Source organism: Dermochelys coriacea, chromosome 2 (genome assembly GCF_009764565.3).
Source record: "Dermochelys coriacea isolate rDerCor1 chromosome 2, rDerCor1.pri.v4, whole genome shotgun sequence".
NCBI classification, from domain to species: domain Eukaryota; kingdom Metazoa; phylum Chordata; order Testudines; family Dermochelyidae; genus Dermochelys; species Dermochelys coriacea.
In genome coordinates, this window is record NC_050069.1 from 1,116,156 (window position 1) to 1,143,669 (window position 27,514).

General features: G+C 66.4%; 1 protein-coding gene across 1 annotated transcript in view; it reads right to left on the reverse strand.

The window, feature by feature from the left end:
• The window catches only part of LOC119851605 (dystonin-like), a 101,473-nt gene that overhangs the window by 40,766 nt on the left and 33,193 nt on the right, over nucleotides 1-27,514 (reverse strand). Inside the window, exons 9-25 of the mRNA XM_038391713.2 lie at nucleotides 26,997-27,116; nucleotides 20,878-20,985; nucleotides 20,392-20,610; nucleotides 19,023-19,226; nucleotides 18,312-18,543; nucleotides 17,401-17,627; nucleotides 17,051-17,173; nucleotides 16,576-16,665; nucleotides 14,781-14,882; nucleotides 14,076-14,222; nucleotides 13,412-13,567; nucleotides 10,933-11,130; nucleotides 10,362-10,490; nucleotides 9,417-9,587; nucleotides 8,875-9,030; nucleotides 7,500-7,706; nucleotides 7,276-7,395 (exon numbers count right to left, since the gene is read on the reverse strand). Of these exons, the coding sequence (XP_038247641.1) occupies nucleotides 7,276-7,395; nucleotides 7,500-7,706; nucleotides 8,875-9,030; nucleotides 9,417-9,587; nucleotides 10,362-10,490; nucleotides 10,933-11,130; nucleotides 13,412-13,567; nucleotides 14,076-14,222; nucleotides 14,781-14,882; nucleotides 16,576-16,665; nucleotides 17,051-17,173; nucleotides 17,401-17,627; nucleotides 18,312-18,543; nucleotides 19,023-19,226; nucleotides 20,392-20,610; nucleotides 20,878-20,985; nucleotides 26,997-27,116 (2,709 nt within the window). The remainder of the gene's footprint in view (nucleotides 1-7,275; nucleotides 7,396-7,499; nucleotides 7,707-8,874; nucleotides 9,031-9,416; nucleotides 9,588-10,361; nucleotides 10,491-10,932; nucleotides 11,131-13,411; nucleotides 13,568-14,075; nucleotides 14,223-14,780; nucleotides 14,883-16,575; nucleotides 16,666-17,050; nucleotides 17,174-17,400; nucleotides 17,628-18,311; nucleotides 18,544-19,022; nucleotides 19,227-20,391; nucleotides 20,611-20,877; nucleotides 20,986-26,996; nucleotides 27,117-27,514) is intronic.

Consider the following 27,514-nt stretch of genomic DNA (forward strand, 5'->3'; position numbering starts at 1 on the left):
CTGCACCTACAAGCTCTGTGTTAGACCATGTTCCTGTCGTCTAATAAACCTTCTGTTTTACTGGCTGGCTGAGAGTCACGTCTGACTGCGGAGTTGGGGGGCAGGACCCTCTGGCTTCCCCAGGACCCCTCCTGGGCGGACTCGCTGTGGGAAGCGCACGGAGGGGCAGAGGATGCCGAATGCTCCGAGGTCAGACCCAGGAAGGGGGGAGCCGGGGGAGCTGTGTGTCCTGGGGACAGGCTGCGCCCAGAGAGGAGACTCCCCAGAGTCCTGCCTGGCTTCGTAGGGAGCAGCTCCAGAGCATCGCCCGGGGACTCTGAAACGGTTGGTGGCAAAGGTGGAATTTACTGCACCCCGTGAATGGTGCTTCTTGCAGTAAGTGACTGGGGAGCAGTAAAATGAAGCGGAATTAACGAGGACCAGGCATGCTGAAGGCTCAGAGAGAAGCAGTTTCGGGGGGCGAAGGAGCTATGCTTAACCCTGGGCATGTGTGACCAGCGAGAAGGACTGTGCAGTAATGGGGACCCCCCTGGGGACTGCTGTGAGCAGTCTCAGGGGCGGAGGAGCCTGCGGCTCAGCCCTGGCAGCGAGGTGGTGACCTCGAGAAGGGCTGGCACATAGGGGTTCTCCCTGGAAACCGTGGGGAGCTGAGAGCAAACAGGCCTGTGAGTCCACAGCAACTTGGGGACAGCGGAGTGAGGGCCTGTCACCATCTCCTTAAGAAGGACATTGTAACCCTGTGCAAAAAGAGAGGGTTGCGCATTGGAAAGTTCACCAAAGCACAGTTCATCGTGCAGCTGGAGGAGGATGACCGCTCTAAGGAGCAGATTCCTGACCCAGATGGGGCTACAGCAGGATCTGGGAGCAGCTGGAGCGGTAGCCAGGCATCCCCAAGACTCCTGTCCCCGACCAAAGGGGGTCTTCACAATCAGAGTCCCCATCAGGGGATTGGAGATGGATGGGATTGGAGCAGAGTGCGAAGGAGCGAGGGGACTGTGAGACAGCGAGAGCCCAAGAAAGCTGCAGAAGAAGCAGCAGCAGCATGAGCTGGCGATGGTGGAGCGGAGAGGCAGAGGGGACTTCCCAAGGATGAGCGGGGACAGACCCTGTGATGCCAGTTTCGCAGGGAACCTCCATACTAAATTGTTGCCCCTGGTTAAGGGGGGGGGGATGTGGATGCCACCTCACTGCCTTTGAGCAGGCTGGTGATTTGAACCGGAGAACCCTGCGGAAAAGCCCCGGTGTCGAGCTCCCTTGCTGGTTCCCAAGGCCATAGACTCCGTCAGCCAGATGGGTGGGGAGGGGGACAGGCTCCCACTCCTGGTCTCAACCTATATGTCTGTGTGGAGTTTCCTGGGCTCAGGCCCCTCAGACCCCAAGTGGGAGCGAAAGGTGATGGTCAATGGGGAGACATTCTGCGGTGGTGAGATCCTGGGACACAGAGAACTGTTGTCAGGCCCCGGGTGGTGCAGCCCCACCAGATGCTGAGGGGCTGTGTGGGCTGTGTGAGGGTCCCAGGGATGAAGCCCCTCACCCTGCCTATGGCCCAGATCCCTGTGCAGACACAGGAGGGGTGGGGGTGGCTGGTCGTTGGGGTTCTCCAGGATACCAGCTGTGGGACCCTGTTGGGGGGTGACTTTGTCTCTTTGGGACAGGATCCAGGCCTGGCTCCTGTAATGGCCGAGGGTTTGAATTTGAATACAGGGAACCAATCGGCGGAGAGGAAAATGGTCAGTGAAAATGCAGCTGACCTGGCTGGCAGTAGGGAGGAGCTGCTAGGCTCAGGATACCTGCCTGCCTGTAACCAGACCTCTGGGGCTGGGTGGGACAAAGAGATGTTTCCTGCCCCCCCGCACATGGGAGAGGGGGCTCATGCTGGCTCTGATGCTGTAAGGAGAGCAGAAAGCTCACTGCCATCCCCCTTTGGGACAGCAAGGGCAGCGCTGAGCCAGGGGGGAGCTGAGACCCCAGCTGAGTGGGGGACCTGTGACGAAGTGGGACTGTTCTGAATGTTTCCTCTGAATAGTGTGGGGGTGCCTCAGTTTCCCCTATGCAGTTCTTAAGTATCTAGGGGGTGGGATAAGGGTGTATGATCGTTGCAGAGCCCTAGAGGGCAGGTGTGGGCAGGGGTCTGGACACAGAGAATGGCCGACACCCTGTTTCCTGGCACCTGATGGCCTGGCCCTTCCCCCCTGCAAGGTGAGATCTAAAGGGTTGGAGAAGAAAGGAATCAGGTGCCCTCCTGGCCCGGGAAAGGGACAAAGCCCAGAGGAGGGGGGGGCGGGAGAGAGTTTCAGTTTGGGGCTGGCTGGGGATATGGAGTGAAGTGCAGACGGGGTTGTCTAGCTCACTGCCCCCCAAAATGGACCCAGCTGAGGGGTCCTGTTCTCTGCTCCTACAAGCTCTGATTTAGACCATGTTCCTGTCGTCTAATAAACCTTCTGTTTTCCTGGCTGGCTGAGAGTCCCGTCTGACTGTGGAGTTGGGGGGCAGGACCCTCTGGCTTCCCCAGGACCCCGCCTGGGCGGACTGGCTGTGGGAAGCGCACGGAGGGGCAGAGGATGCTGGATGCTCCGAGGTCAGACCCAGGAAGGGGGGAGCCGGGTGAGCTGTGTGTCCTGCAGACAGGCTGCTCCCAGAGAGGAGACTCCCCAGAGTCCTGCCTGGCTTCGCAGGGAGCAGGTCCAGAGCATCGCCCGGGGACTCCGTGACAACTTGGGGGACCCCACAGGCAGGGCAGGACAGCTGCCAACCAAGTTTGCCTGGTTCAGACGGGCTGCTGGGAAGTGATCCCACGACAGGGAGGGAGCGACCAGGGACAGGGCTCAGCGGGGCTGTGACCCCAGGCCCAGCCCGCGAGAGGGAGCAGGTCCCGCTCCCTGCCCCAGCAGCTGAATTCCAGACCGAGCCGCAGGAGGATCCCTCCTTGGAGGAGCTGAGGGAACTTGCTGGCCACAGGCTGCAAACCCCCGTGGGGAAGGCTGCAGGGACAGATCCCCGTGGGAGAAGGGATTCCTGGACCGGGAAGGGGCTCCCCCAGGGGAAGTAGAACTGTGGGGGATCAGGAGGCAGCTGGGGGTGCCCCAGAAGTGTCACCGCCGGCTGTTGTACCTGGCCCACGATGTCCCTCTCTTGGGACACCAGGGGATCCAGGCCCCAGGCAGCGGCTGCTGCAGAACTGTGACCGGCCCGGAGTCTGGGACGCGGCCCAGCGGCCCGGCAGGTCCTGCGACCCCGGCCGGGGGGGGGGGGGGGAAGGCCGGGATAAGGGTGAAGCTCCCTTGAGACCCCGGCCTATCATAGAGGAACCTTTCCAGAAGGTGGCTATGGACATAGTGGAGCCCCTCAGCAAGGCAACTCGGTTGGGGAAGAAATATGTCCTGGGGGTGATGGATTTCGCCACCTGCTATCCAGGGGCGGGGGCTCTGTCCTCCACCAAGGCAGACACCAGGGCAGACGCGCTGCTGACCATCTTCAGCAGAGAGGGAGTCCCCAGCGAGGTCCTTACAGACCAGGGGTCCAATGTCCTGTCAGCCTGGCTCCGGGGCTAGTGGGAGAAATGGGGAGTCTGGCCCACCTGGGTCTCTGCAGGTCACCCTCCGTCCCACGGGCTGGTGGAGAGAGTCTATGGGACCCTGGGGATGATGCTGAGAACTTCTATGAATCAGCATCTGGAGAACGGGGACAAGCACCTGCCCCACCTGTGGTACAGGGACGTGCCCCAGGAATCCACCGGGTTCTTCCCTTTGAGCTGCTGTGTGGGAGGAGAGTGAGGGGACCCCTGGACCTGGTAAGGGAGGATTGGAAGGAGAAGGAGGAAGACCCCCGGTGGATCTCTCCCCTGAGATGGGAACCAATCCTCCCATCAGGTGTCCCCCGTTCAGAGTCACTGGGAAAAGAGCCTGGAGAGAGAGATCAAGGACATGCTGGCTTTAGAGGTGATCCAATCGTTCAACAGCCCATGGGCCTCACCCGTGGGGTGGGTCCCCAAGGAAGACGGGTCGATCTGGTTCTGTGGGGACTATCGGAAGCTTAATGCCATCACCATGTCCGATGCCTACCCCAGGCCTAGGCCGGTAAGATACTAGACAAGCTGGGGGGGCTCGTTACCTCTCTACTATGGATCTCACCAAGGGCAACTGGCAGGTGCCTTTGGACCCAGATGCCAGGTTGAAATCTGCCTTCACCACCCCTTTGGGGCTCTCTGAGTTCCTGGTCCTGCCTTTCGACCTCGAGGGGGCGTTGGCCACACCCCAGCGCCGGGTGGATCAGCTAGTGAGGGAGATGGAGAACTTGGCCCTGGCGGCCATTGATGATATCTGTGTCTCTAGCCAGGCCTGGGAGGAACACGTGTCCCAGGTGAAGAGGGGGCTGGGTCGCCCCAAGGAGGCAGGACTGATGGTAAAAGCTGGAAGGTGTAAGGTGGGAATGGCAGAGGTGTTGTACCTGGGCCACAAGGTGTGGAGTGGCTGCCCAAGCCCAGAGCCGGCCAAGGTGGAGATGATCAGAGATTGGCCCATTCCCCAGACCAAGAAACAGGTCCAGGTCTTTATCGGGATGGCGGGGTACTACCGGGGGTTTGTACCCCACTTTAACTCCCCAGCTGCCCCCATCACTGAGCTATGTAAGAAGGGGAAGCCAGATGAGGTGGTCAGACCGAGCAGTGCCAGAGGGCTCTCTGTGCACTGAAGGAGGCTCTAATCCAGAGCCCGGTAAATCTGGTAAACTCAGACTTCGCCAAGGCCTTTTCAGTGTCACCGACGCCTCAGACACAGGGCTGGGCGTGGTGCTGATGCAAGCCGATGCTACAGGGGAGACACCCCCTTGGGTACCGGAGCAAGCTGCTGCCCCGGGAGCAGAATTATGCGGCCATCGAGAAGAAATGCCTGGCGGTGGGGCAGGCCCTTGGAAAGCTGCAGCCGTATCTACTGGGTGGCACTTTGCTGTGTACACTGACCCCTCTGCCCCAACGCAGCTGCATCCAATGAAAGGGGCCGATGCCAAGCGGCGGGGGACAGAAACACCTGGTCAGAGGGTGGCCCAGGTCAAGCTGGGGGCTTTTAACCAAGAGAGCCCGAATCACAGCCCTCCAGACTGAAGCACTGGGAGAAGACCCGATCTCAGTTTGAACCCCAGGAGGTATTGGGGTGGCAAAAGGGCACGGGCTGCATAAACCTTCCCACATGCAGGCTGCGAGTGCCATCAAGCACACCCGACCTAAGGGATGGCGTGAAACTGGATGGCGTGAAACGCTACCAGCATGTCACACAGAGAGGGGGAGCTGCTGGTCAGTGCAGATTCGGGCACCCCCCCACACCAGGCAGTCCCTGACCTTGCACACGGGCCCCAGGCCATCGGCTTTCTCCCGGAGGCGCGGGGCATGTTAGACACGACATGTGAAGAAGTGGAAATTTTCTGCAGTAGGGGTATGGGTGAGAGGCTAGGGCATGTGGTTGGGGGGTGATGGCCCCTAGTCCAGGGGACCCCCCGTACCCAAGGGGGCGGGGGTCTGCAGTAGGGGTATGGCTGAGAAGACTGGCATGACTGACCAGGGATTTCCCCAGTGGTACCAAAGGGTGACGATGCCCAGGGGCATGCAGAGCAGGAGTCCGGAGGTGTTGGGTCAATGCCCCATTGAAGAAAGCGGAGCCCAACCAGCCCCGTGGAGGATCCAGGAGGCAACGGGAGCTCTGAGGGCTGAACCCCGACACCTCCCAGGGCAGGCGGGAACTGTGACCTCAGCCAGGGGCTGCAAGAAGGGATCCAAACTGGCTTTGGGGAGACCAAGGATCTCTCACCTGGCACTGACAGGGACCTGGGGAGGAGGCCAAAACTGGGCAACTTTTCCGGGTGGAGCGCTGGCTTGGCCAGGCTGGAATATGTCTGAACCCGGGTATCTCAGTGCTAACCTAAGGCCATCCTGAGGCTGCCTGACAAATACGGCTCTGGCCTGAGCCAGCCACTGTGTGCTGCAGCAAGTACTGGCTGGGAGCAGGGAATTGTCTGTAATATTTGTATGAATCCCACACGCGCCTCAGTTTCCCTCTGTAGTTTGCATTGTACCAGGAGGGAGGTATGAGGCGTAGATTTTTACGGGCAATTAACCTTTGGTCCAGTTTCCCCAGGCTGGGGGTGGATTCCCCATCACTGACAATGTCAGATCCAGGCTAGCTGGGGGTCCAAACGCCCAGGAATTCTTTGGGGAGGCTCTGAGGCCTGTGTTAGGCAGGAGGTCAGATGAGGTGGGTGCAGCGATTTCTTCTGGCCTGGGGATCTGTCGCCGGAGTCTGTTTCTGGGCCAGCGCTGCGACCTGAGCTGGAGTCACCACGCTCTGGGGCCTTAAGGGACTGGTTCAAATTGGCCCAGGTCAACAAGGGCTGCAGCAAGACAAGGCAAGCTCCAAAGACCCAGGAGCTGGGGTGTGAACGCGGCCCAGCCTGGAGAACATAGGATGGGGATGCGATGGGCAGGGGATATGGGGCTGGCTTCCGGAGCAGGCCGGCTGCTCTCTCCAGGGATTGACAAGGAGTCAGAGAGAGATGGAGCCATTCCAGCTTGGCTGGCTGATTGCTCCGGCTCGGCAGACGGACGGTGCTTTTGCCTTCAGTTCTCTGTGCTGAGCTAGGGCCGGCCCAGGCAGTGTCCCAGCTGACTAATAAACCCTGCACTGTTTGGAACCGCGGCCGGGTGTCACTGCAAACACTGACTGGTGCACCCATCCCTGCAGGTCTCTCCCAGGGTCTGGCTCAGGGCAGAGCTCCCGGCATGACGCAGGAGCGCTGGAGCCTAGTGGCTCAGGAAGGAGGCGGTGGGACCTGGAGGCCTGCCCTGGAGGAAGAGTGGGACCCCTTTGGGGGTTGGCACCCCAAAAGGGCATCGCACAGAGCCCGTGGACACACTGCGTTCTCGGGAGTTTGGCAGCAGAGGGCAAAAGTGCAGGCTCCTGATCAGGCACTTGACCCCCGCATCCAGCCGAAGGCTCAACAGCTCCCCTGGGCCTAGCTCCTCCCAATCGGGAGGCAGGAGTCACCTCTGTTGTCTCCCAGCCCCGGGGACGCAGCAGCCTGGCTCTGCTGAGATCAGAGAGATGGGCATAGGGACCTCGTGCTCGGCACAGGGAAAGCCCGGGGCACCCCCAGGAGAGCCCTAGGGAGCACCACCCTTGGGGGCATCTCAGAGTCCGGAGAATCTGCAAGCCGCCGTGTGCTGGTGTGACAGCCTGGGCCAGAACACATGTCCCAGGGAGCTGGGGGACGGGAGCCATGGTACCGCACCTTGTGCTCAGCCAGCTGGCACTTGATCTCCTCCTGGCTCATGGCAGCGTCGCTGGGGATCTCGAGAGTCGGCTCCACCTCATCCATCCAGTCCAGGAGCAGCTGCCGGGACTCACTGAACTGAAAACGAGCGAGAGGGTGCGTCAGCGGGAAAGCCGGAGACCGGCCCCACCTGGCGACAGGACCCACTCCCCGCCACACCCTCGGGGCGCCCCGCATGGTACCTGCTTGGCACGCTTGCGAGCGTCCTCCAGCGCAGCACCCCGCTCACCAGTGCGCTGCAGCACCTTGGCCACCCGCTCCTTGGCCGTCAGCACCAGATTCTGGATCACAGCACTGTCCTGCTTCCTGCTCACGTCCTTCAGGCGAGAGGCCACCGCCTCCAGGCTGGACAGCTGCTCCCCACGGGCGGTCACCTCCTTCAGCAGCGCCTGCCAAGCGAGCCAGAGCTAGCCGGGGCTGGCGCAGCAGGCCCTGGGGGAGGCCGCCTGCGGCCAAGGGGCAGCGGCCCGGTTCGGCGGGGGGCTTTCTGAGCAGGCTCCAGGCACCAAAAGGGCCGTGGTGCTGGGAGCAGGGGGATCCCCCCCCACTGCTGCGGGGAGCGAAGACGCTGCGATGGGGTGTGGTGACAAAAGGGCGAAAGTGACCAATTAACCTCGGAGGGGTGGGGGTTAGGCTGAAGCTGGGGGCTGGGTCTCCAAGGGCTGCTCCGGGAGGGGCCAGCATGGAGACCCAGGTGAAAGGGAGCTGGGTTCCCTCGCACCTGGGAGGCTGAGCCCAGAGCTGGGAGCCTGCCTGGAGCCAGGCTGATCAGGGCCTGCTGCCAGCCTGAGCCCTGGATAGAGGGAGGGTGGGACAGGGCCCAGGACCTGGGGACTGGCTGGGACAGCCTGAAGCGGGACGAGCTGGCAAAGGAGAAGGCTCCAGGTGAGCTGAGGAGTCAGTTGTCTTGCTGTGTTCTGTGGCTTTTGAGCCCCATAAAGGGCTGGGCTCTGTTACCAGTTTTGGCTGGAGGGCCAGGGCACAGCTCTTGCAATGCCACATATCGACACTGGGGACGTGGTATTGCGGCCACTTTGTCAGGCACCCACCCCCGTACTGCCAGCATCTCCCCGGGGAGCCCCCCTGCCCGCCCCAGTGCCCTGGTCTCCCGTGCCCCTGGGGTACTGCACCAGAGCACTGTTCCCAGCAGAGCCTGGCACGGACGCAGTGCCTGGCGGGGCCCCTCGGGCCATGTTCTGGGACAGAAGAGGCCATGCTTGGAGCCAGGCCTGTTCCTGTCTGGCCCTGGCTGCAGGCTGTGGAAGCTCACACTGGGCACCGCCGGGTGAGATCAGGTCCTTGCAGCCACGCACCAGACCAGCCAGGCTGCTCCAGGGGGCCCTGCGACCTGGGCTGGGCCTTGTGAGCCCCCGGGTCAGTGAGGATGCGGGGCCCTTTAGGGGACAGGCGCCCGTGGCGGGGATTCCACGGCAGCAAGGCCTGCCAGGGCCCTGAGCAGAAGCAGGTGGGGTCTGTCTGGGGCTTTGGGTCACAGCCCTGCCAGCACGGCGCCCAGGCGCCAGGCACAGGGAAAGCTGCTGGGCCAGCCACACTCACCTTGTGCTCCTGGACCTGCCTGAGGACCGTCTCCAGCAGGAAGCTGGGCGGCTCCGGGGCACTCAGGCTCTCCTCCGTCTGCCCAAGCCACCGCAGCAGCTCCTGCGCCGTGCTGTGGAACTCGGTGCTGAGAGTCAGCCCCTCCGCCAGCCGCTCCTGGGGGAGAGGAGCCATGGTTAGAGATGCGTCGGGCCAGCCGGTAGAGCCGGCAACCGCCCACAGGGCTGGGGACGAGCTGATCCCCGGGCTGGCCAGGGAACCGACTGGCTGTGCCTGCTACAGGCTAAACCGCACTCCTTCCAGGTGAGGAGGACACCTCGGCCCCCCATTCCAGCTGTGGGGACACCCCTCCCGTTCCAGCCAGGGAACCCACTGGCTCTGCCCGCTACAGCCTAAACTGCTCCCCTTTCAGATGGGGGAGACAGACAGACAGACACACTCCCAGCCCGTGGCACACACACACACACACACACTCCCAGCCCGTGGCACACACACACACACTCTCAGCCCCAGGATGGGGACACACACACACACACACACACCTTCCTCTCCTGGACCTGGCTGCGGACGCTCTCCCATCTCTGCTCCAGGATGCGCAGGCTGTGCTCGGTGCTGCAGGCCCGGGGCAAGCTGCAGGAGGCCAGCAGGCGCTGCAGCCGGTCCCTCACGCGGTTATACGCCTGCTGCTTGGACTCCAGCTCTTTGGCCAGCTCCTGCAGAGGCATGGCAGAGGGGCAACGCTGGCCCTGGCTCTCCTGGGGCTCGGAGCTGGGCCGGGGCTGCCTCTCACGCCGCGCGGGTGCAAGGGACCGTTCTCCTCTAGGCAGGGAGCCAAGGGCCCAGGGCAATGCCCAGGGGCCACAGGCCTGGCAGCTTGGCAAGGAAAGGCGCAGTGTGTGGGTTCAGCCCCAGGGCCACTGCTCTGGCATGGGCGGGGGAGCTGGGGCAGATGTGGCCGGGGGAGAGAGTTGCCAACTTTCTACTCGCACTAAACCGAACACCCTTCCCCACCCCCGAGGCCCCGCCTCTGCCCCGCCCCTTCTCCAAGGCCCCGCCCCCGCTCACTCCACACCCCCACATCCCTGCTTGCTCTCTCCTCCCTCCCTCATTTTCACTGGACTGGCTCAGGGGGCTGGGGTGCGGGAGGGGGTGAGGGCTCCAGCTGGGGGTGCAGGCTGTGATATGGGGCTGGGGATAAGAGATTTGGGGTGTAGGAGCGGGCTCAGAGCTGGGATCAAGGGGTTCGGAGGGCAGGAGGGGGATCAGGGCTGGGGCAGGTCAGCGGACAGTCAATGGCGGTGCTGACCGGAGCCGCCAGGATCCTTTTTCAGCTGGGTGTTCTGGTTGAAAACTGGACACCTGGTCATCCTACCTGGGGGAGCTGGGGAAGACGTGGCTCAGGGGGAGCTGGGGCAGACGTGGCAAAGGGGGGAGCTGGGGCAGACGTGGCAAAGGGGGCTGTCCAGGGGCTGGCAGGAAGTGCTCACCAGGTGCGCTGCCAGTTTCTCCTTGGTGGTTTCGGGGTGGTCCCAGACGGGCTTGGAGAAGAAGAGCCGCAGCTCCACGTGCTCCAGCCACTGCAGCAGGTCCATGATCTCCAGCGTCACGTCCTGCACCTGTGGGAGGCCTGGGCACTAAGTGAGCGGGTGCCCCCCGCCGAGCCGGGCCTCGGATGCCAACAGGGCATGGAACTGCGTGGGACCCAGACCCGCAGCCACCAGCAGAGCACAGGCCAGCCGGCTCCCCCCGCAGCCCCACACCCCAGCGTACCACGAGGTCCTGGCACAGGCAGCCAGCTCCCCCCCGAGAAACATTCTGTGGCTTCCCAGTGAAGTGAATACACAGTGTGGGGGGCCTGGCCACGGGAGCTGCCCTGGGCATGGGCAGGAGAGAGGCTGGCCCCGGGAGCTGCCCAGGGCATGGGGGGCGTTGTTGGCAGGACCCACGGGCACGGCCGCGTGGAGGTCCCCTGGCATGTCTTGGCTGTGGCGGAGCCGTGGGTTGGTGAGTGCCCCGTGTCCCGGCCAGTGCCGTTGCAGGGGTGGGGGCTCCACGTACCTGGCTGAGGTTGTTCTCTAGCTCCAGCTGCCGGCTCTCGGTCTCACTCCGCACAAAGTCCCAGCGCTGGTTGAGCTGCTGGAGGCTGCACTGCAGCGCGTCCGTGCTGTCCCCAAGGCTGGAGAGCAGCAGCCCCTGGCCGGCCTCGTTCACAGACTGGACAGTCCGGGCGTGGGACATGACGTCGTTTCTCAGCACCTGCGGGGAGGCGTAGTCCGGGCGTGGGCCATCCCCCTCCTCCCAGCTGTGCCTCTGCCCAGGGGAGGGGCGGCCAGGCTCCTTCTCTGCCTCTAACCCCCCACCCCTGAGTCCACACTAGCACTGCCACTGAAACCCGCCCCCGGAGCAGGTACTAACGTCTGCCCCGCTGCAGTGGGCCCCAGCGCTGCGGGCGCTGCCCTGTCTCTGGGCCTGTCAATGCTGATCAGTAGGGCCCTACCAGATTCCTGGGCTGAAATCTGATCTCCCCCCGTGACACCTGGTGCTGTGGTGCTTTACCCTGTACTATCCTGATTTCATGGGGGAGACCACCGTTTCTCACACTGGGGTCCTGACCCTTAAGGGAGTTGCAGGGGGGTCCACAAGTTTATTGTGGGTGAGGGGGGTTGGGGTATCGCCACCCTCACTTCTGTGCTGCCGTCAGCGCTGGGCGGCCGGAGAGTGGTGGCTGCTGGCTGGGCACCCAGCTCTGAAGGCAGCACCCTGCCAGCAGCAGCACCGAAGTCAGGCCACCCTCCCTTCTGCACTGCTGCTGGCGGTGGGTCTGCCTTCCGGCCAGCAGCCGCCACGTTGCCACTGCCCAGCTCTGACGGCAGCTGCAGGAGGAAGGATGGCAGAACCACAACCCCCCCGCAAATAACCTTGTGACACCCCGTCCCCTTCGCTCCCCAACTCCTTTTTGAGTCAGGACCCCAACAATGACAACACCCAGATTTAAATAGCTGAAATCATGAAATTTACTATTTTTTAAATCCTGCGACCATGAAATTACCAAAATGGGCTGTGAATTTGGGTCCTACTGAGCAGGGGAGGGGCAAGCGCAGGAGGGATCCCCTGCAGCTCCTGGTTCAGCACCAAGGACAGAGGCTCCTGCCACCCCAGCCCAGGCAAGGGGGAACCATCTCTGGCACCACGCCCAGGGTGCCGGGGCCGCCAACAGGCCTCCCGTCAGCTCTGGGCACCGCGACGAAGGGGGGATTTTCTTAATGTTTTGCATGAGTACAGTGTGTGCCTCAGTTTCCTCTGTGTGCTGTGTGTGTAATGAGGAGGTGGGAAAGGGGTTTGTGGTTGCAGAGGGCCAGGTGTGACCTCACCCAGCAGCTGGGACCCTGGACAAGGGCCTGGTGTGACGGAGCAGGGAGGGGGGAGGATTGACCTGGGGATGTGGCAGGGGACTTTCACTGGGGATGGGAGACTTCCCTTGAGGGACGATACCTGAGCCTGTAACCTGAGCCAAGAAGGGGGTTGGGGCCAGGTGACACCTTCTGCCCGGGGAACTGGACAAAGGCTGGGGGGGGAGGCTGGGGAAGACGGCTGGAGGGGTTTCCAGTTTTGGGGGAGTTGGCTGGGGAAGAGGAGGGAGCCCTGAGGCTAGGGTCTAATCTCCCTGCCCCCCAAAAGGGCCTGACTAAGGGTCCTGTTTATGCCTGCACGCTCTGGTCTGGACTGTGTTCCTGTCGTCTCTAATAAACCTTCTGTTCTACTGGCTGGCTGAGAGTCACGGGGAATCGCAGGAAGTGGGGGTGCAGGGCCCTGACTCCCCATCACGCCGTGACACCTGGACTCGGTGGAACTTAGCAACCAGTGACCTGGAGGCCCAGCCCGGCTTGGGAGCCAGCCGGTTCTGGCCCATGGGAGGAGAAAGGACGGAAGGGAGAGGGCCCAGGCAATCTGTTTGCCCAGGAATGAAGACAAAGGGTGGAGGATGGGCAATTGGGGAAGGTGATATTGGGTGACTGGTCACAGCTGGACAGGGACAAAGAGGGGTCTGAGCTCATCTGAACTGGGACAAAACCAGATGGACAGTGCTGGGGCTTTCTATGCATGAGAGCCCTGAGAACTTCCTGTGCTGGGTTCAGACGTTCAATAAACCCCCTGTTTTACCCTAGCTGAGAGTCACTGCAGGCTAGAGATGGGGGGGCATTGCTCCCTCTGCGGGTGGAGGCCCTGGGGATCCAGAGTGAGGGGACTCCCTGAGGGGGCTCATGGAGAGAGACAGACGTGCAGAAAGCTCAGAGGTGCGGTCCCAGAGGCGTCAGGGCCAAAGGGCCTAACCCCGAGAGAGAGTGCACCCTCGAGACGGGTTGTCGCACGAAGGGAGTTCCTCCCAGGGGCTGTCCGGAGCATTGGGTGTATTCAAGTCAGCACGGCCTGCTGAAATTCACCCTGGGGTTCTTAAGGAACTAGCTGAAGCAATCTCAGAACCATTAGCAATTAGCTGTGAACTCGGAAGACAGAGCCGTTCTCTGCTGCTCCTTACCTTGTGCTTGGCCAGCTCGATCTCACAGCTCTGCAGATCCAGGCTCACCGGGGTCCGGCCCTGCAGCTGCTCTGCCGTGTGGGAAATCCACTGCACCAGCTCCTCCAGCTGGTTCTGGAACTGCCCCAAGCCCAGGAGCGCCGCTTCCAGCTGGTGCTGGGAACGGGAGGGAACAATGGACCCATCAGACCCAGCCTCCCTGGAGCTGTGGCCCCCAGCCCCCAAGTCAGCTAGGGCAGTAGTATCTAGGGGTGTCAGCTCCATGACTGAACAAGTAGAACCTGTTTGTGCCAGGCAGAGCAGGAGCCCAGTGCCTGGAGTGCTCCGAGCCCTGAAATCACATGTCCAGCGCCCACGGACCCCGGTCCCACCTCTTGAGCCTGGCAGCTGGGTGACCAGCACCCACGGACCCCACCTCCCTGGGCCTGGCAGCTGGGTGACCAGCACCCTCGGACCCCACCTCCCTGGGCCTGGCAGCTGGGTGACCAGCACCCTCGGACCCCGGTCCCACCTCCCTGGGCCTGGAGCTGGGTGACCAGCACCCTCGGACCCCACCTCCCTGGGCCTAGCAGCTGGGTGACCAGCACCCACGGACCCCGGCCCCACCATGGGTCCAGCGGCTGGTGAGTGACACTTGTGACTCGGGGAGCCTGGAAAGCCCTACCTGGCGGCTGACAATCTCTTCCTCCAGGTGATCCCAGCGCTGCCGGAAGTCACTAAGCAAAGCTGGGGGGCCTCTGTCCTCAGCCCCCCCATGGTGCCGCAGACTCTCCACATCCACCTTGCACTGGTACAGCTCCCTCTTGAACTCCTGGTGGGATGGGAGCAGCAGGCTTGAGGGCAGTCCCATGGCCCCCTGGCTTGGCACCCACCCAGCTCTGCTCTGCAGTGGGACCCCGTTGCTCCCCCAGTGTAGGCGTTCTCCTTCCCCACCTCCCCGAGCGTGCGTGGGCCTGGCCAGACCCAGGCAGCTGCCCCACACAGGGGCAGGGGAACCAGCCCTGCACCAGCATGGTACCAAACTCCCCAGACCTACATGGGACCCAGGGCCCTCCTTTCTATCTGTCCAGGACACCAGGTGCAGCCTGGACCCTGGGCCCCTCCCCCTGGGGAGAGCAATCCCACTGCACACCACCCGGCGCAGCTCCCCACACCCTGCCCCACCTGGCTGAGCAGCCCCCCCCACCAGTCTCTAGGGTGCCGGGGAGCAGGAGGGCCTCACTGGGCAAGGGCTCCGCCCCGCCCAGGTGCCAGTGCTGGATCCCCTGTGACAGGTAAGGGGCAGTGCAGATGGTTGCCAGCCATGCCAGCAGATCCAGGCTCACCCCAGCGGTGTCTGCGAAGGGCAAAGACCCAGAGCATTTCTCACCTTCAGCTCCGCCAGCTGCTGCCTCAACAGCTCCAGGTCCCCCCCAACCAGGAACTCCTCCGCCATGCGCAGCTCCGCCGCGGCCAGCCACCCACAGAGCCTCTGGGAAGGAGGCAGGGAAAGGGGGTGAAGGAGGGGAACCCCCCCGTGACTGGGGGCCACAGCCACGCACGCACTCGCTGGCCCCTGGGCTACCCGACCACATGAACAGCGCCAGCTGCAATTCCTCCAACAGGGAGCAAGAGCGCTGCACGCCCGGCTGGGGCGAGCCGGGTCAGAGCCGCTGTTCTGGCCTTGCCATGGGCACGGAGCAGGGACTGGCAGCGTCTGCGTGGCCAACGGGGCAGCTCCCGAGACAGCCGGCTCTGCTCGCTCCACAGCTCCAGGGAGGGGGAGCCTGTCCAGGAGGGGTGATAACCTGGCCCCAGCCAGCCAGACTCCCGGCTCCCCGGAGCACAGCCCCCATGCCAGCCAGCTCCCCCCAGCCCAGTCAGCGAGACTACCGGCTCCCAGGGGCACAGCCCCCATGCCAGCCAGCTCCCCCCAGCCCAGCCAGCGAGACTACCGGCTCCCCGGGGCACAGCCCCCATGCCAGCCAGCTGCCCCCGGTCCAGCCAGCCAGACTCCGGCTCTCTGGGGCGCAGCCCCCATGCCAGCCAGCTCCCCCAGGCCCAGCCAGCCAGGCTCCCGGCTCCCCAGGGCTGTGCGTGTCTGGGGGCAGGGTGGAGGTGGGGCCAGAGCTGTGCATGTCTGGGGGGCAGGGTGGGGCTGGGGGTGTGCGTTGGGGGGTAGGGTGGGGGCAGGGTGGGAGTTATGTGTGTCAGGGGGCAGGGTGGGGGTGGGGTTGTGCACGTCAGGGGGCAGAGTGGGGATGGGGCTGGGTGTGGGGCTGTGCGCGTCGGGGGGCAGGGTGGGGGTGGGAGCTGGGGCTGTGTGTGTCAGGGGGCAGGGTGGGGGTGGGGATGGGGTGGGGCCGGGGCTGTGTGTGTCTGGGGGGCGGGGTGGGGTGCGGGGCTGTGCACGTCGGGGGGCAGGGTGGTAGTGGGGGCGGGGTGGGGCTGGGGGTGTGCACGTTGGGGGCAGGGTGGGGGCAGGGTGGGGGCTATGCGTGTCTGGGGGTATGCGCTGGGGACAGGGCGGGGTTGGGCGCGTCAGTGCGCGTCGGGGTGGGGCCGGGGCTGTGCGCGTCGGGGGGCAGGGTGGGGGTGCGGCTGTGCGCTGGGGGGCAGGGTGGGGGTGGGGCCGGGGCTGTGCGCGTCGGGGGGCAGGGTGGGGGTGCGGCTGTGCGCTGGGGGGCAGGGTGGGGGTGGGTGCGGGGTGGGGCCGGGGCAGTGCGCGTCGGGGGGCAGGGTGGGGGTGCGGCTGTGCGCTGGGGGGCCGGGTGGGGGTGGGGCCGGGGCTGTGCGCGTCGGGGGGCAGGGTGGGGGTGCGGCTGTGCGCTGGGGGGCAGGGTGGGGGTGGGGGTGGAGGCGGGATGGGTCCGGGGCTGTGCGCGTCGGGGGGCAGGGTGGGGGTGCGGCTGTGCGCTGGGGGGCCGGGTGGGGGTGGGGCCGGGGCTGTGCGCGTCGGGGGGCAGGGTGGGGGTGCGGCTGTGCGCTGGGGGGCCGGGTGGGGGTGGGGCCGGGGCTGTGCGCGTCGGGGGGCAGGGTGGGGGTGGGGGTGCGGCTGTGCGCTGGGGGGCCGGGTGGGGGTGGGGCCGGGGCTGTGCGCGTCGGGGGGCAGGCTGGGGGTGCGGCTGTGCGCTGGGGGGCAGGAGGTGCCCGTGGGGGGCCGAGGGCAGGGTCTGTCCACACACCTGCATGGCCTCCTGGTAGCGCAGCGAGGCCTGGAGCTGCTCCTGCCGCACCGTCCACGCCCTGCTCAGGCTGTTCCAGGACGCGTAGAGCTGCAGCGGGGGGAGCGGCACCGAGATCAGCCTGGCCCTGCCCCATGGGGAGCCCCCCGACTGCCCCACGGGGACCCCCCGACTGCCTCCCGGAGCCCCCCCAACCGCCCCATGGGGACCCTCCTAACTGCCCCATGGAGCCCCCACCGACCGCCCCACGGAGCCCCCACCCACTCTGTTCCATGGGGATCCAAGCCACAGAGGGGCCCAGGAAGTCTACCACACAGAGCCCCATCCATTCTCCCCCACAGACCCCTGGGAAGCCCTGCCCATTTGACCCCACAATGGCCCCACACATGCGCTCCAAGGGGCCCTCTTAGGGGACAGGTGGTGCTCCCCACTCCCCACCCTTCAGGGCCCCCAGGCCCCCGTCACACCCCCTCACATCGTCCAGGCTCTTGGTGACGTCTGGCTTCTCCGGGTGGCCGCAGGACGACATCAGCTCCACGCCCAGGGTGCCAAGCGTGTCCAGGTCGTTCTGCAGCGCGTCGATCTCCTCCCGCAGCGCCTGCGGGGCAGGGGCAGGGGCTGGGTGCCCGGCCTCAGGCACATGCCCGGGGCGCCAGGCACCGCTCTCTGGCCCACGCTGCAGCCCTGCCCCAGGGACTGAGCCTGGCGCGCTCAGCTCCAGCCTGCTGCCCCAGGTGCTAAGAGCGCCCTGCCAGCCACGGGTGCCACAGGGCACTGCATCCCCCACCCTCTCACAGCCCCTGGCCCTGGGGCGCTCGCTGGTACCTGCATGGTGTGGAGCTGTGCCCGGACGGCTTCGGGGTCAGAGCAGGCTTCCTCCAAGTCCAGTACCAGCTGCTGGGTGTCTGTGAGGGTGACGGCCAGCTCAGCGAGCCCCTGCCAGAACCGCTCGGCCAGCGCCAACAGGCCCCGGAGCCAGCGCTCCCGCTCCTCGCCCTGCCTGTGAAGGCACCGCCACTGGCTCAGCAGCTGCTCCGTGCGCTTCTGGATCACTGCAGGACAGGAGATGGGCATGAGGGGCTGGAGAAAACCCTGTCCAAACCCCAGCCCCCACAGGGCCACTGACCTCCTGTCCCCAGGGTCCCGCAGCAATGCCGCCCTCCAGTGCCACCCCCAGACTCAGGGGCACTGACCTCCCGTCCCCAGGGTCCCACAGCAATGCCACCCCCCAGTGCCACCCCAGCCCCAGGGTCCCGCAGCAATGCCGCCCCTCCAGTGCCACCCCAGCCCCAGGGGCACCAACAATTCCCCCATCCCCAGGGTCCAACAGTGCCGTCTGCCACCCCTCCGGCCCCTGGAGCACTGGCCTGCCATCCCCAAGGACCCTGCAGAACTACAGATCCCCATCCCAGGAGTGCCCCCCAGTAATTCCTCCATCCCCAGGGCCCAGTAGTGTCACCTGCCACCCCCCAGACCCAGCCCTCACGCCACCCCGGGGCCTTGCTAACTGGCTCCCCAGTTCCGGGCTCATGCAGCTATCCCTGTGCAAAGGGGCTGGTGTGTGGGGTGGGAGCAGCGCTCTGCTCTGCCCAGGGGAGCCTGGCCCCATCTGTCTCCACCACACAGGCAGTAGGCTCGGCCCTGGGGTCTCTCGGGGTCGGGAGCTGCTGGCGCTGGGCTCCTTTGCCCATGGGGCGGCCCCGGGCAGAGCCTCGCGGGGCTGCAGGCACTGGTACCTTTCGCCGCAGCGTTGGCGGGAGCCGTCTGCATGCTGGCCAGCAGCTCGGCCCCCTGGCTACGCACGGTCTCCAGTGCCACCCCCAGCTTCTCCAGCTCGCCCAGTGCCAGGCTGTTCTCGCAGATCTGCTCCCGCAGGTGAGCTGCGTCGCCCCGGACTGCAGGGGGGTTCTGCACTCGCCCCTGGAGCCGCTCCAGGCTCTCCAGCAGAACGTCCATGCGCTCCGTGAGCTGTGGGAGACAAAGCAGGGCCGACCGGGGGTTTCTTGGGGGCCCAGGGGAAGGGCCCCCAAAGCTCCAGCTGCCTGGTGGGGATGGGGGTGCTGCTGGAGCACAGGCCAGACCAGCTCCCCCGAGCAGGGTCCCACCCAGGCTGGGCAGCACCCAGGGCAGCACCCAGGTCCTTGAGGCCCTCCTAGGTCTCCTGCCCCTGGCAGGCCAGGGCCCTTCCTGGGCACCGAGCAACGGCTCTGGCCAGCCCATCGCTCACCACCCCAGTGTGTGGGGTGGGGACACCGGGCTGGCTGGGCCCCTGGAGACGCTGGGCGAGGTGCCCACTGGCCAGTCCCGTGCACGTGAGGGCCACATGATGGGCTCACCGGGCCCACGGGCCTCGTCGGAGGCGGGAATCCGGGGCATGATGGGCCGGGGGCTCTGCTCCTGGCATAGCTCCCTGGCAGGGGGCTCTGTCACGGAGCTGCCCTGTGTACCTGGCTGTAGCGCGGGATGGCGTCTTCCAGCACCGTGGCTGCCTGGTGCACGCGCTCCCGGATGCTGCCATACTGCTGCCCTGCTGCCTGGCACCGCTGCTGGAACGGGGCTCCCTGCTCCGGGCTCAGCTCCGCCAGCTGGGCAGAGACACGCTGCAGCTTCCCCACCAGGGGCCGGTGCTCAGCAAGGGCCTCCCGGAGACTCTGCGGGGAGGGAGCGCGAGGCAGGGAGAGGGGTAAACACGCAGCATGAGGGCAGAGGGGGGTGACCAAACACCTGGTGCGAGGGGGGTGAACACCTGGTGCGAGGGCATGAGGGAAGGGAATACCCAGCGTGAGGGGGCAGGGAAACCCACAGAGCACGTGTGGGAGCGAGGGGAGCTCTGCTCTCTCCAGCTGCCCCCTGTGCCTCCCCAGACGTTATTTGTTTGGCCCCCCTCCCCCCCAGGGCCCTCTGCCCACCCCGCTCCCCCATGTCCCAGTGATGCTCCTGTCCATCTCTGCCCCCTGCCTCCCTTGGCCCCAGCCTGGCCTGATTTCCCTGTGGGCTGCCAAGCTCCCCGGTCACTGGCAGCCCAGATTGCTGGGTCCAGGCCACCCAGTGGATGGCACCGCCTGGGCCCTCAGCGCAGGGCAGGGCAGCGTGGAGGAGGGCCCGTGCCCCTGAGCTCCCCGGTGACAGACCCTGCACGCTGCTGGAGGCACTGGGTGCTTGGCACCTGGCAGGATCGGGGCCCTGCCCCTCATCCATTTAGGGTTGCCAACTTGCTGATCACACAAAACCGAACTCCCTTGCCCTGCCCCCTTCCCTGAGGCTCCGCCCCCTGCTCATTCCCTCTGAAATGAGGGGTTCAGGGTGTGGGAGGGGACTCTGGGCTTGGGGAGCGGGTTGGAGCGCGGAAGGGGGTTCAGGCTCTGGGCAGTACTTATCTCGGGCAGCTCCCCAGAAGCAGCAACACATCCGCTCCGAAGCGGAGGTGGGGCCAGGCAGCTCTGCACTTTGCATGCTGCCTCGGCCCACAGGCACCGCCCCGGCAGCTCCCATTGGCTGCGGTTCCCGGCCAATGGAAGCTGCTGAGCTGGTGCTTGGGGCAGGGCCAGTGCACGGAGCCCCCCCGGCCTTGCCTCGGAGCTGAGGGACATGTCACCGCTTCTGGGGAGCTGCACGGAGCCGGGCAGGCAGCCTGCCTTAGACCCACAGCCCCGCCGACTGGACTTTTAACAGCCCGGTCAGCACTGGGGTCCATTTTCGACTGGGCGATCCGGTTGAGAACCAGACACCTGGGAACCCTACTCCCATTCCATAGGGCACTTCCCGATTCCTGGGCTCCGTCCCCCACAGCCTCGCTCACCCTCCAGCCCCGCTCACCTGCAGCAGGTCCTGCTGCTCCTTGAAAGCTTCCCAGCTGATGGCGTCAGGGGAGAGCCGTACGGCCACCAGCTGCGTCTCCTCCAGCCAGGGCGTGAGCTCGTCGTGGGCCTCGGCGAACTGGGCGAGCAGGGCCTGGGCGCGCTCCAGCTGCACTGCACACGCTGCACTCTCCAGGAAGAGCCGCTCAGCCTGCTCCCGGAGGGACTGCGCTGACGGCTGAGGCAGAGAAACAGCTCACAGGGGGCGCGCACAGGGCCGGAGACATGGCCTTCTCCCTGCGGGCGCTGGCTCTGCCCCAGCCCAGCTGCTGTGGGGCTTTTCCCCATGGAGCAGCAGTGTCACCCGCTGGCTGGCTCGGGGACCGCAGCGTGTCAGGTACCCGAGGGGACGCCCCAGGTTGCCCATCACCCAGGCCTGGCAGTGCAGGGCAGCCCGGGGGCACAGATCCACGGGCCCCAGGCCGGAAACCGTGCCGGTTCTCACCTGCGGGGGCTGGTGTGAGGGCAGGGGCGAGGCGCAGAGCAGCGGGTCGGAGATCCCCAGCAGGCGCTCCACCAGGCCACGGTGGTGCAGAATCTCGGCCGAGAGGAGCTGAGAGAGAGAGAGAGAGAGAGAGGCCTTAGCATGAACCCGGCTGCTGCCCTCGCCCATGGGAGAAGGGAGGTCCCGGGCTGTAGCAGAAATGGGCTCTGCAGGGGAGAGGTGGAGCCAGCGCTCGCTGAACCCCAGCTGCACCCTCCCCCATGGGGAACATAGGAAGGTGAGGGTCCTGCTGCCTCTGCCCCGCCCTAGGCCCCTACACAGCTTCGGTAACGACACTGTAGCCCCCGCTATACACTGCCAACTCACCCGCTAGGACCACGCTCATTTCCCCTCCCCTCCAGGCCCCAGGGGGTTCCCTTGGCGGACAGGCAGGCCAAACCCAGCTCTCTGTAGCCGTTCACGTGCGAGGAAAGCAGATCCTACCCCATCCGACAGGCAGTGCTCAGGAGCTCCTCGGGCTGAGCGCCTTGCGGACCTGAACACACTGAACTGCTTGTGAGAGAGACACCTGCACTCAGTCGGCATGTCCGTGTGTGTGTGCGCAGGCTAGCATGGCTCAGTCCGTGCGAATCCGTGCGTGCTGTGCGTCGCGGTCGGTGCGTGTATGCGGCTCAGTCCGTGCGAATCGGTGCGGGCCGTGCGTCGCGGTCGGGGCGTGTATGCGGCTCAGTCCGTGCGAATGGGTGCGGGCCGTGCGTCGCGGTCGGGGCGTGTATGCGGCACTGTCCGTGCGAATGGGTGCGGGCCGTGCGTCGCGGTCGGGGCGTGTATGCGGCTCAGTCCGTGCGAATGGGTGCGGGCCGTGCGTCGTGGACGGCGCATGTATGCGGCTCAGTCCGTGCGAATCGGTGCGGGCCGTGCGTCGCGGTCGGGGCGTGTATGGGGCTCAGTCCGTGCGAATGGGTGCGGGCCGTGCATCGCGGTCGGGGCGTGTATGCGGCTCAGTCCGTGCGAATGGGTGCGGGGCGTGTGTCGCGGACCGTGCGTGTATGCGCCTCAGTCCGTGCGAATCGGTGCGCACTGTGTGTCGCGGTCGGCGCGTGTATGCGGCTAAGTCCGTGTGAATCGGTGCGGGCTGTGCGTCGCGGTCGGGGCGTGTATGCGGCTCAGTGCGTGTGAATCAGTGCGGGCCATGCGTCGCGGTCGGGGCGTGTATGCGGCTCAGTCCATGCGAATCGGTGCGCGCCGTGTGTCGCGGTCGGCGCATGTAGGCGGCTCAGTCCGTGCGAATCGGTGCGGGCCGTGCGTCGCGGTCGGGGCGTGTATGCGGCTCAGTCCGTGCGAATGGGTGCGGGCCGTGCGTCGCGGTCGGCACGTGTATGTGGCTCAGTCGGTGCAAATCGGTGCGCGCTGTGTGTCGCGGTCGGCGCGTGTATGCGGCTCAGTCCGTGCGAATGGGTGCGGGCCGTGCGTCGCGGTCGGCGCGTGTATGCGGCTCAGTCCGTGCGAATGGGTGCGGGCCGTGCGTCGCGGTCGGTGCGTGTAGGCGGCTCAGTCCGTGCGAATGGGTGCGGGCCGTGCGTCGCGGTCGGGGCGTGTATGCGGCTCAGTCCGTGCGAATGGGTGCGGGCCGTGTGTCGCGGTCGGCGCGTGTATGCGGCTCAGTCCGTGCGAATGGGTGCGGGCCGTGCGTCGCGGTTGGGGCGTGTATGCGGCTCAGTCCGTGCGAATGGGTGCGGGCCGTGTGTCGCGGTCGGCGCGTGTATGTGGCTCAATCGGTGCGAATCGGTGCGCGCTGTGTGTCGCGGTCGGCGCGTGTATGCGGCTCAGTCCGTGCGAATGGGTGCGGGCCGTGCGTCGCGGTCGGCACGTGTATGCGGCTCAGTCCGTGCGAATGGGTGCGGGCCGTGCGTCGCGGTCGGCACGTGTATGCGGCTCAGTCCGTGCGAATGGGTGCGGGCCGTGTGTCGCGGTCGGCGCGTATATGCGGCTCAGTCCGTGCGAATGGGTGCGGGCCGTGTGTCGCGGTCGGCGCGTGTATGCGGCTCAGTCGGTGCGAATCGGTGCGGGCCGTGCGTCGCGGTCGGCACGTGTATGCGGCTCAGTCCGTGCGAATGGGTGCGGGCCGTGCGTCGCGGTCGGCGCGTGTATGCGGCTCAATCGGTGCGAATCGGTGCGCGCCGTGTGTCGCGGTCGGCGCGTGTATGCGGCTCAGTCCGTGCGAATGGGTGCGGGCCGTGTGTCGCGGTCGGCGCGTGTATGCGGCTCAGTCCGTGCGAATGGGTGCGGGCCGTGTGTCGCGGTCGGCGCGTGTATGCGGCTCAGTCCGTGCGAATCGGTGCGGGCCGTGCGTCGCGGTCGGCACGTGTATGCGGCTCAGTCGGTGCGAATCGGTGCGCGCTGTGTGTCGCGGTCGGCGCGTGTATGCGGCTCAGTCCGTGCGAATGGGTGCGGGCCTGTGTCGCGGTTGGCGCGTGTATGCGGCTCAGTCCGTGCGAATGGGTGCGGGCCGTGTGTCGCGGTCGGCGCGTGTATGCGGCTCAGTCCGTGCAAATGGGTGCGGGCCGTGCGTCGCGGTCGGGGCGTGTATGCGGCTCAGTCCGTGCGAATCGGTGCGGGCCATGCGTCGCGGTCGGCACGTGTATGCGGCTCAGTTGGTGCGAATCGGTGCGCGCTGTGTGTCGCGGTCGGCGCGTGTATGCGGCTCAGTCCGTGCGAATGGGTGCGGGCCTGTGTCGCGGTTGGCGCGTGTATGCGGCTCAGTCCGTGCGAATGGGTGCGGGCCGTGTGTCGCGGTCGGCGCGTGTATGCGGCTCAGTCGGTGCGAATCGGTGCGGGCCGTGTGTCGCGGTCGGCGCGTGTATGCGGCTCAGTCCGTGCGAATGGGTGCGGGCCGTGTGTCGCGGTCGGCGCGTGTATGCGGCTCAGTCGGTGCGAATCGGTGCGGGCCGTGTGTCGCGGTCGGCGCGTGTATGCGGCTCAGTCCGTGCAAATGGGTGCGGGCCGTGTGTCGCGGTCGGCGCGTGTATGCGGCTCAGTCCGTGCGAATGGGTGTGGGCCGTGTGTCGCGGTCGGCGCGTGTATGCGGCTCAGTCGGTGCGGGCCGTGTGTCGCAGTCGGCGCGTCTACGCGGCTCAGTCCGTGCGAATGGGTGCGGGCCTGTGTCGCGGTTGGCGCGTGTATGCGGCTCAGTCCGTGCGAATGGGTGCGGGCCGTGTGTCGCGGTCGGCGCGTGTATGCGGCTCAGTCGGTGCGAATCGGTGCGGGCCGTGTGTCGCGGTCGGCGCGTGTATGCGGCTCAGTCCGTGTGAATGGGTGCGGGCCGTGTGTCGCGGTCGGCGCGTGTATGCGGCTCAGTCGGTGCGAATCGGTGCGGGCCGTGTGTCGCGGTCGGCGCGTGTATGCGGCTCAGTCCGTGCGAATGGGTGCGGGCCGTGTGTCGCGGTCGGCGCGTGTATGCGGCTCAGTCCGTGCGAATGGGTGTGGGCCGTGTGTCGCGGTCGGCGCGTGTATGCGGCTCAGTCCGTGCGAATGGGTGCGGGCCTGTGTCGCGGTCGGCGCGTGTAGGCGGCTCAGTCCGTGCGAATGGGTGCGGGCCTGTGTCGCGGTCGGCGCGTGTATGCGGCTCAGTCGGTGCGAATCGGTGCGGGCCGTGTGTCGCGGTCGGCGCGTGTAGGCGGCTCAGTCCGTGCGAATGGGTGCGGGCCTGTGTCGCGGTCGGCGCGTGTATGCGGCTCAGTCGGTGCGAATCGGTGCGGGCCGTGTGTCGCGGTCGGCGCGTGTAGGCGGCTCAGTCCGTGCGAATGGGTGCGGGCCTGTGTCGCGGTCGGCGCGTGTATGCGGCTCAGTCGGTGCGAATCGGTGCGGGCCGTGTGTCGCGGTCGGCGCGTGTAGGCGGCTCAGTCCGTGCGAATGGGTGCGGGCCTGTGTCGCGGTCGGCGCGTGTATGCGGCTCAGTCCGGTGCGAATGGGTGCGGGCCGTGTGTCGCGGTCGGCGCGTGTATGCGGCTCAGTCGGTGCGAATCGGTGCGGGCCGTGTGTCGCGGTCGGCGCGTGTATGCGGCTCAGTCCGTGCGAATGGGTGCGGGCCGTGTGTCGCGGTCGGCGCGTGTATGCGGCTCAGTCCGTGCGAATGGGTGCGGGCCTGTGTCGCGGTCGGCGCGTGTATGCGGCTCAGTCGGTGCGAATGGGTGCGGGCCGTGTGTCGCGGTCGGCGCGTGTATGCGGCTCAGTCCGTGCGAATGGGTGCGGGCCGTGTGTCGCGGTCGGCGCGTGTATGCGGCTCAGTCGGTGCGAATGGGTGCGGGCCGTGTGTCGCGGTCGGCGCGTGTATGCGGCTCAGTCGGTGCGAATCGGTGCGGGCCGTGTGTCGCGGTCGGCGCGTGTATGCGGCTCAGTCCGTGCAAATGGGTGCGGGCCGTGTGTCGCGGTCGGCGCGTGTATGCGGCTCAGTCCGTGCGAATGGGTGTGGGCCGTGTGTCGCGGTCGGCGCGTGTATGCGGCTCAGTCGGTGCGGGCCGTGTGTCGCAGTCGGCGCGTCTACGCGGCTCAGTCCGTGCGAATGGGTGCGGGCCTGTGTCGCGGTTGGCGCGTGTATGCGGCTCAGTCCGTGCGAATGGGTGCGGGCCGTGTGTCGCGGTCGGCGCGTGTATGCGGCTCAGTCGGTGCGAATCGGTGCGGGCCGTGTGTCGCGGTCGGCGCGTGTATGCGGCTCAGTCCGTGTGAATGGGTGCGGGCCGTGTGTCGCGGTCGGCGCGTGTATGCGGCTCAGTCGGTGCGAATCGGTGCGGGCCGTGTGTCGCGGTCGGCGCGTGTATGCGGCTCAGTCCGTGCGAATGGGTGCGGGCCGTGTGTCGCGGTCGGCGCGTGTATGCGGCTCAGTCCGTGCGAATGGGTGTGGGCCGTGTGTCGCGGTCGGCGCGTGTATGCGGCTCAGTCCGTGCGAATGGGTGCGGGCCTGTGTCGCGGTCGGCGCGTGTAGGCGGCTCAGTCCGTGCGAATGGGTGCGGGCCTGTGTCGCGGTCGGCGCGTGTATGCGGCTCAGTCGGTGCGAATCGGTGCAGGCCGTGTGTCGCGGTCGGCGCGTGTAGGCGGCTCAGTCCGTGCGAATGGGTGCGGGCCTGTGTCGCGGTCGGCGCGTGTATGCGGCTCAGTCGGTGCGAATCGGTGCGGGCCGTGTGTCGCGGTCGGCGCGTGTAGGCGGCTCAGTCCGTGCGAATGGGTGCGGGCCTGTGTCGCGGTCGGCGCGTGTATGCGGCTCAGTCGGTGCGAATCGGTGCGGGCCGTGTGTCGCGGTCGGCGCGTGTAGGCGGCTCAGTCCGTGCGAATGGGTGCGGGCCTGTGTCGCGGTCGGCGCGTGTATGCGGCTCAGTCGGTGCGAATGGGTGCGGGCCGTGTGTCGCGGTCGGCGCGTGTATGCGGCTCAGTCGGTGCGAATCGGTGCGGGCCGTGTGTCGCGGTCGGCGCGTGTATGCGGCTCAGTCCGTGCGAATGGGTGCGGGCCGTGTGTCGCGGTCGGCGCGTGTATGCGGCTCAGTCCGTGCGAATGGGTGCGGGCCTGTGTCGCGGTCGGCGCGTGTATGCGGCTCAGTCGGTGCGAATGGGTGCGGGCCGTGTGTCGCGGTCGGCGCGTGTATGCGGCTCAGTCCGTGCGAATGGGTGCGGGCCTGTGTCGCGGTCGGCGCGTGTATGCGGCTCAGTCGGTGCGAATGGGTGCGGGCCGTGTGTCGCGGTCGGCGCGTGTATGCGGCTCAGTCCGTGCGAATGGGTGCGGGCCGTGTGTCGCGGTCGGCGCGTGTAGGCGGCTCAGTCCGTGCGAATGGGTGCGGGCCTGTGTCGCGGTCGGCGCGTGTATGCGGCTCAGTCCGTGCGAATGGGTGCGGGCCGTGTGTCGCGGTCGGCGCGTGTATGTGGCTCAATCGGTGAGTGTGCATGTGGCCATCTGCCTGGCTCAGTCCGTGCGTCCAGGGGCCTCCAGCAGCGTGGGGGGGAATCCAGCCGCCTGAATTGCTGGCGCTGGCTGGGGCAGGTGGAGCACCTGATGCCTTTGGTGCTGCCCTGGGCGTCCGTGTGAACGGCAGCACGGGGCTGGGGGCTGGGGGCTGGGCTGGCGTCCCTACCTGCTGAGCGGAGCGCTGCGAGCAGATGGCCTGGGCGTCCAGCCGGACCTGCCTGAGCTTCTCCAGCCGCTGGCTGAGCCTGGCCAGGTGGGCGTGTTCAGCCCCCAGGACCTGCTCAAACTGAGATAGAGACGCTCCGGTCACACGCCGGGCGTGTTTGTGTTTGTGGGCGGGGGAGGGGGAGGGGGAGGGGGAGGGGAGCATGCGCCTGGTGCTGCGGGGGGGGGGGGGAGTGGAGCATGCGCGAGGTGCTTGGCGGGGAGGGGAGGATGCGCGAGGTGCTCGGGGGGGAGGGGAGCATGCGCCAGGTGCTGCCTGGCAGGGGGGAGGGGAGCATGCGCCAGGTGCTCAGGGGGGAGTGGAGCATGCGCGAGGTGCTCGGGGGGGGAGGGGAGCTTGCGCCAGGTGCTGCCTGGGGGGGAGAGGAGCGTTCACAAGTACCCCCGCAGGGAGACGGGATGGGTACCATTTGGAACCTGGCGGGACGATTCGCACGGCTGGAACGTTGCGACACTGGC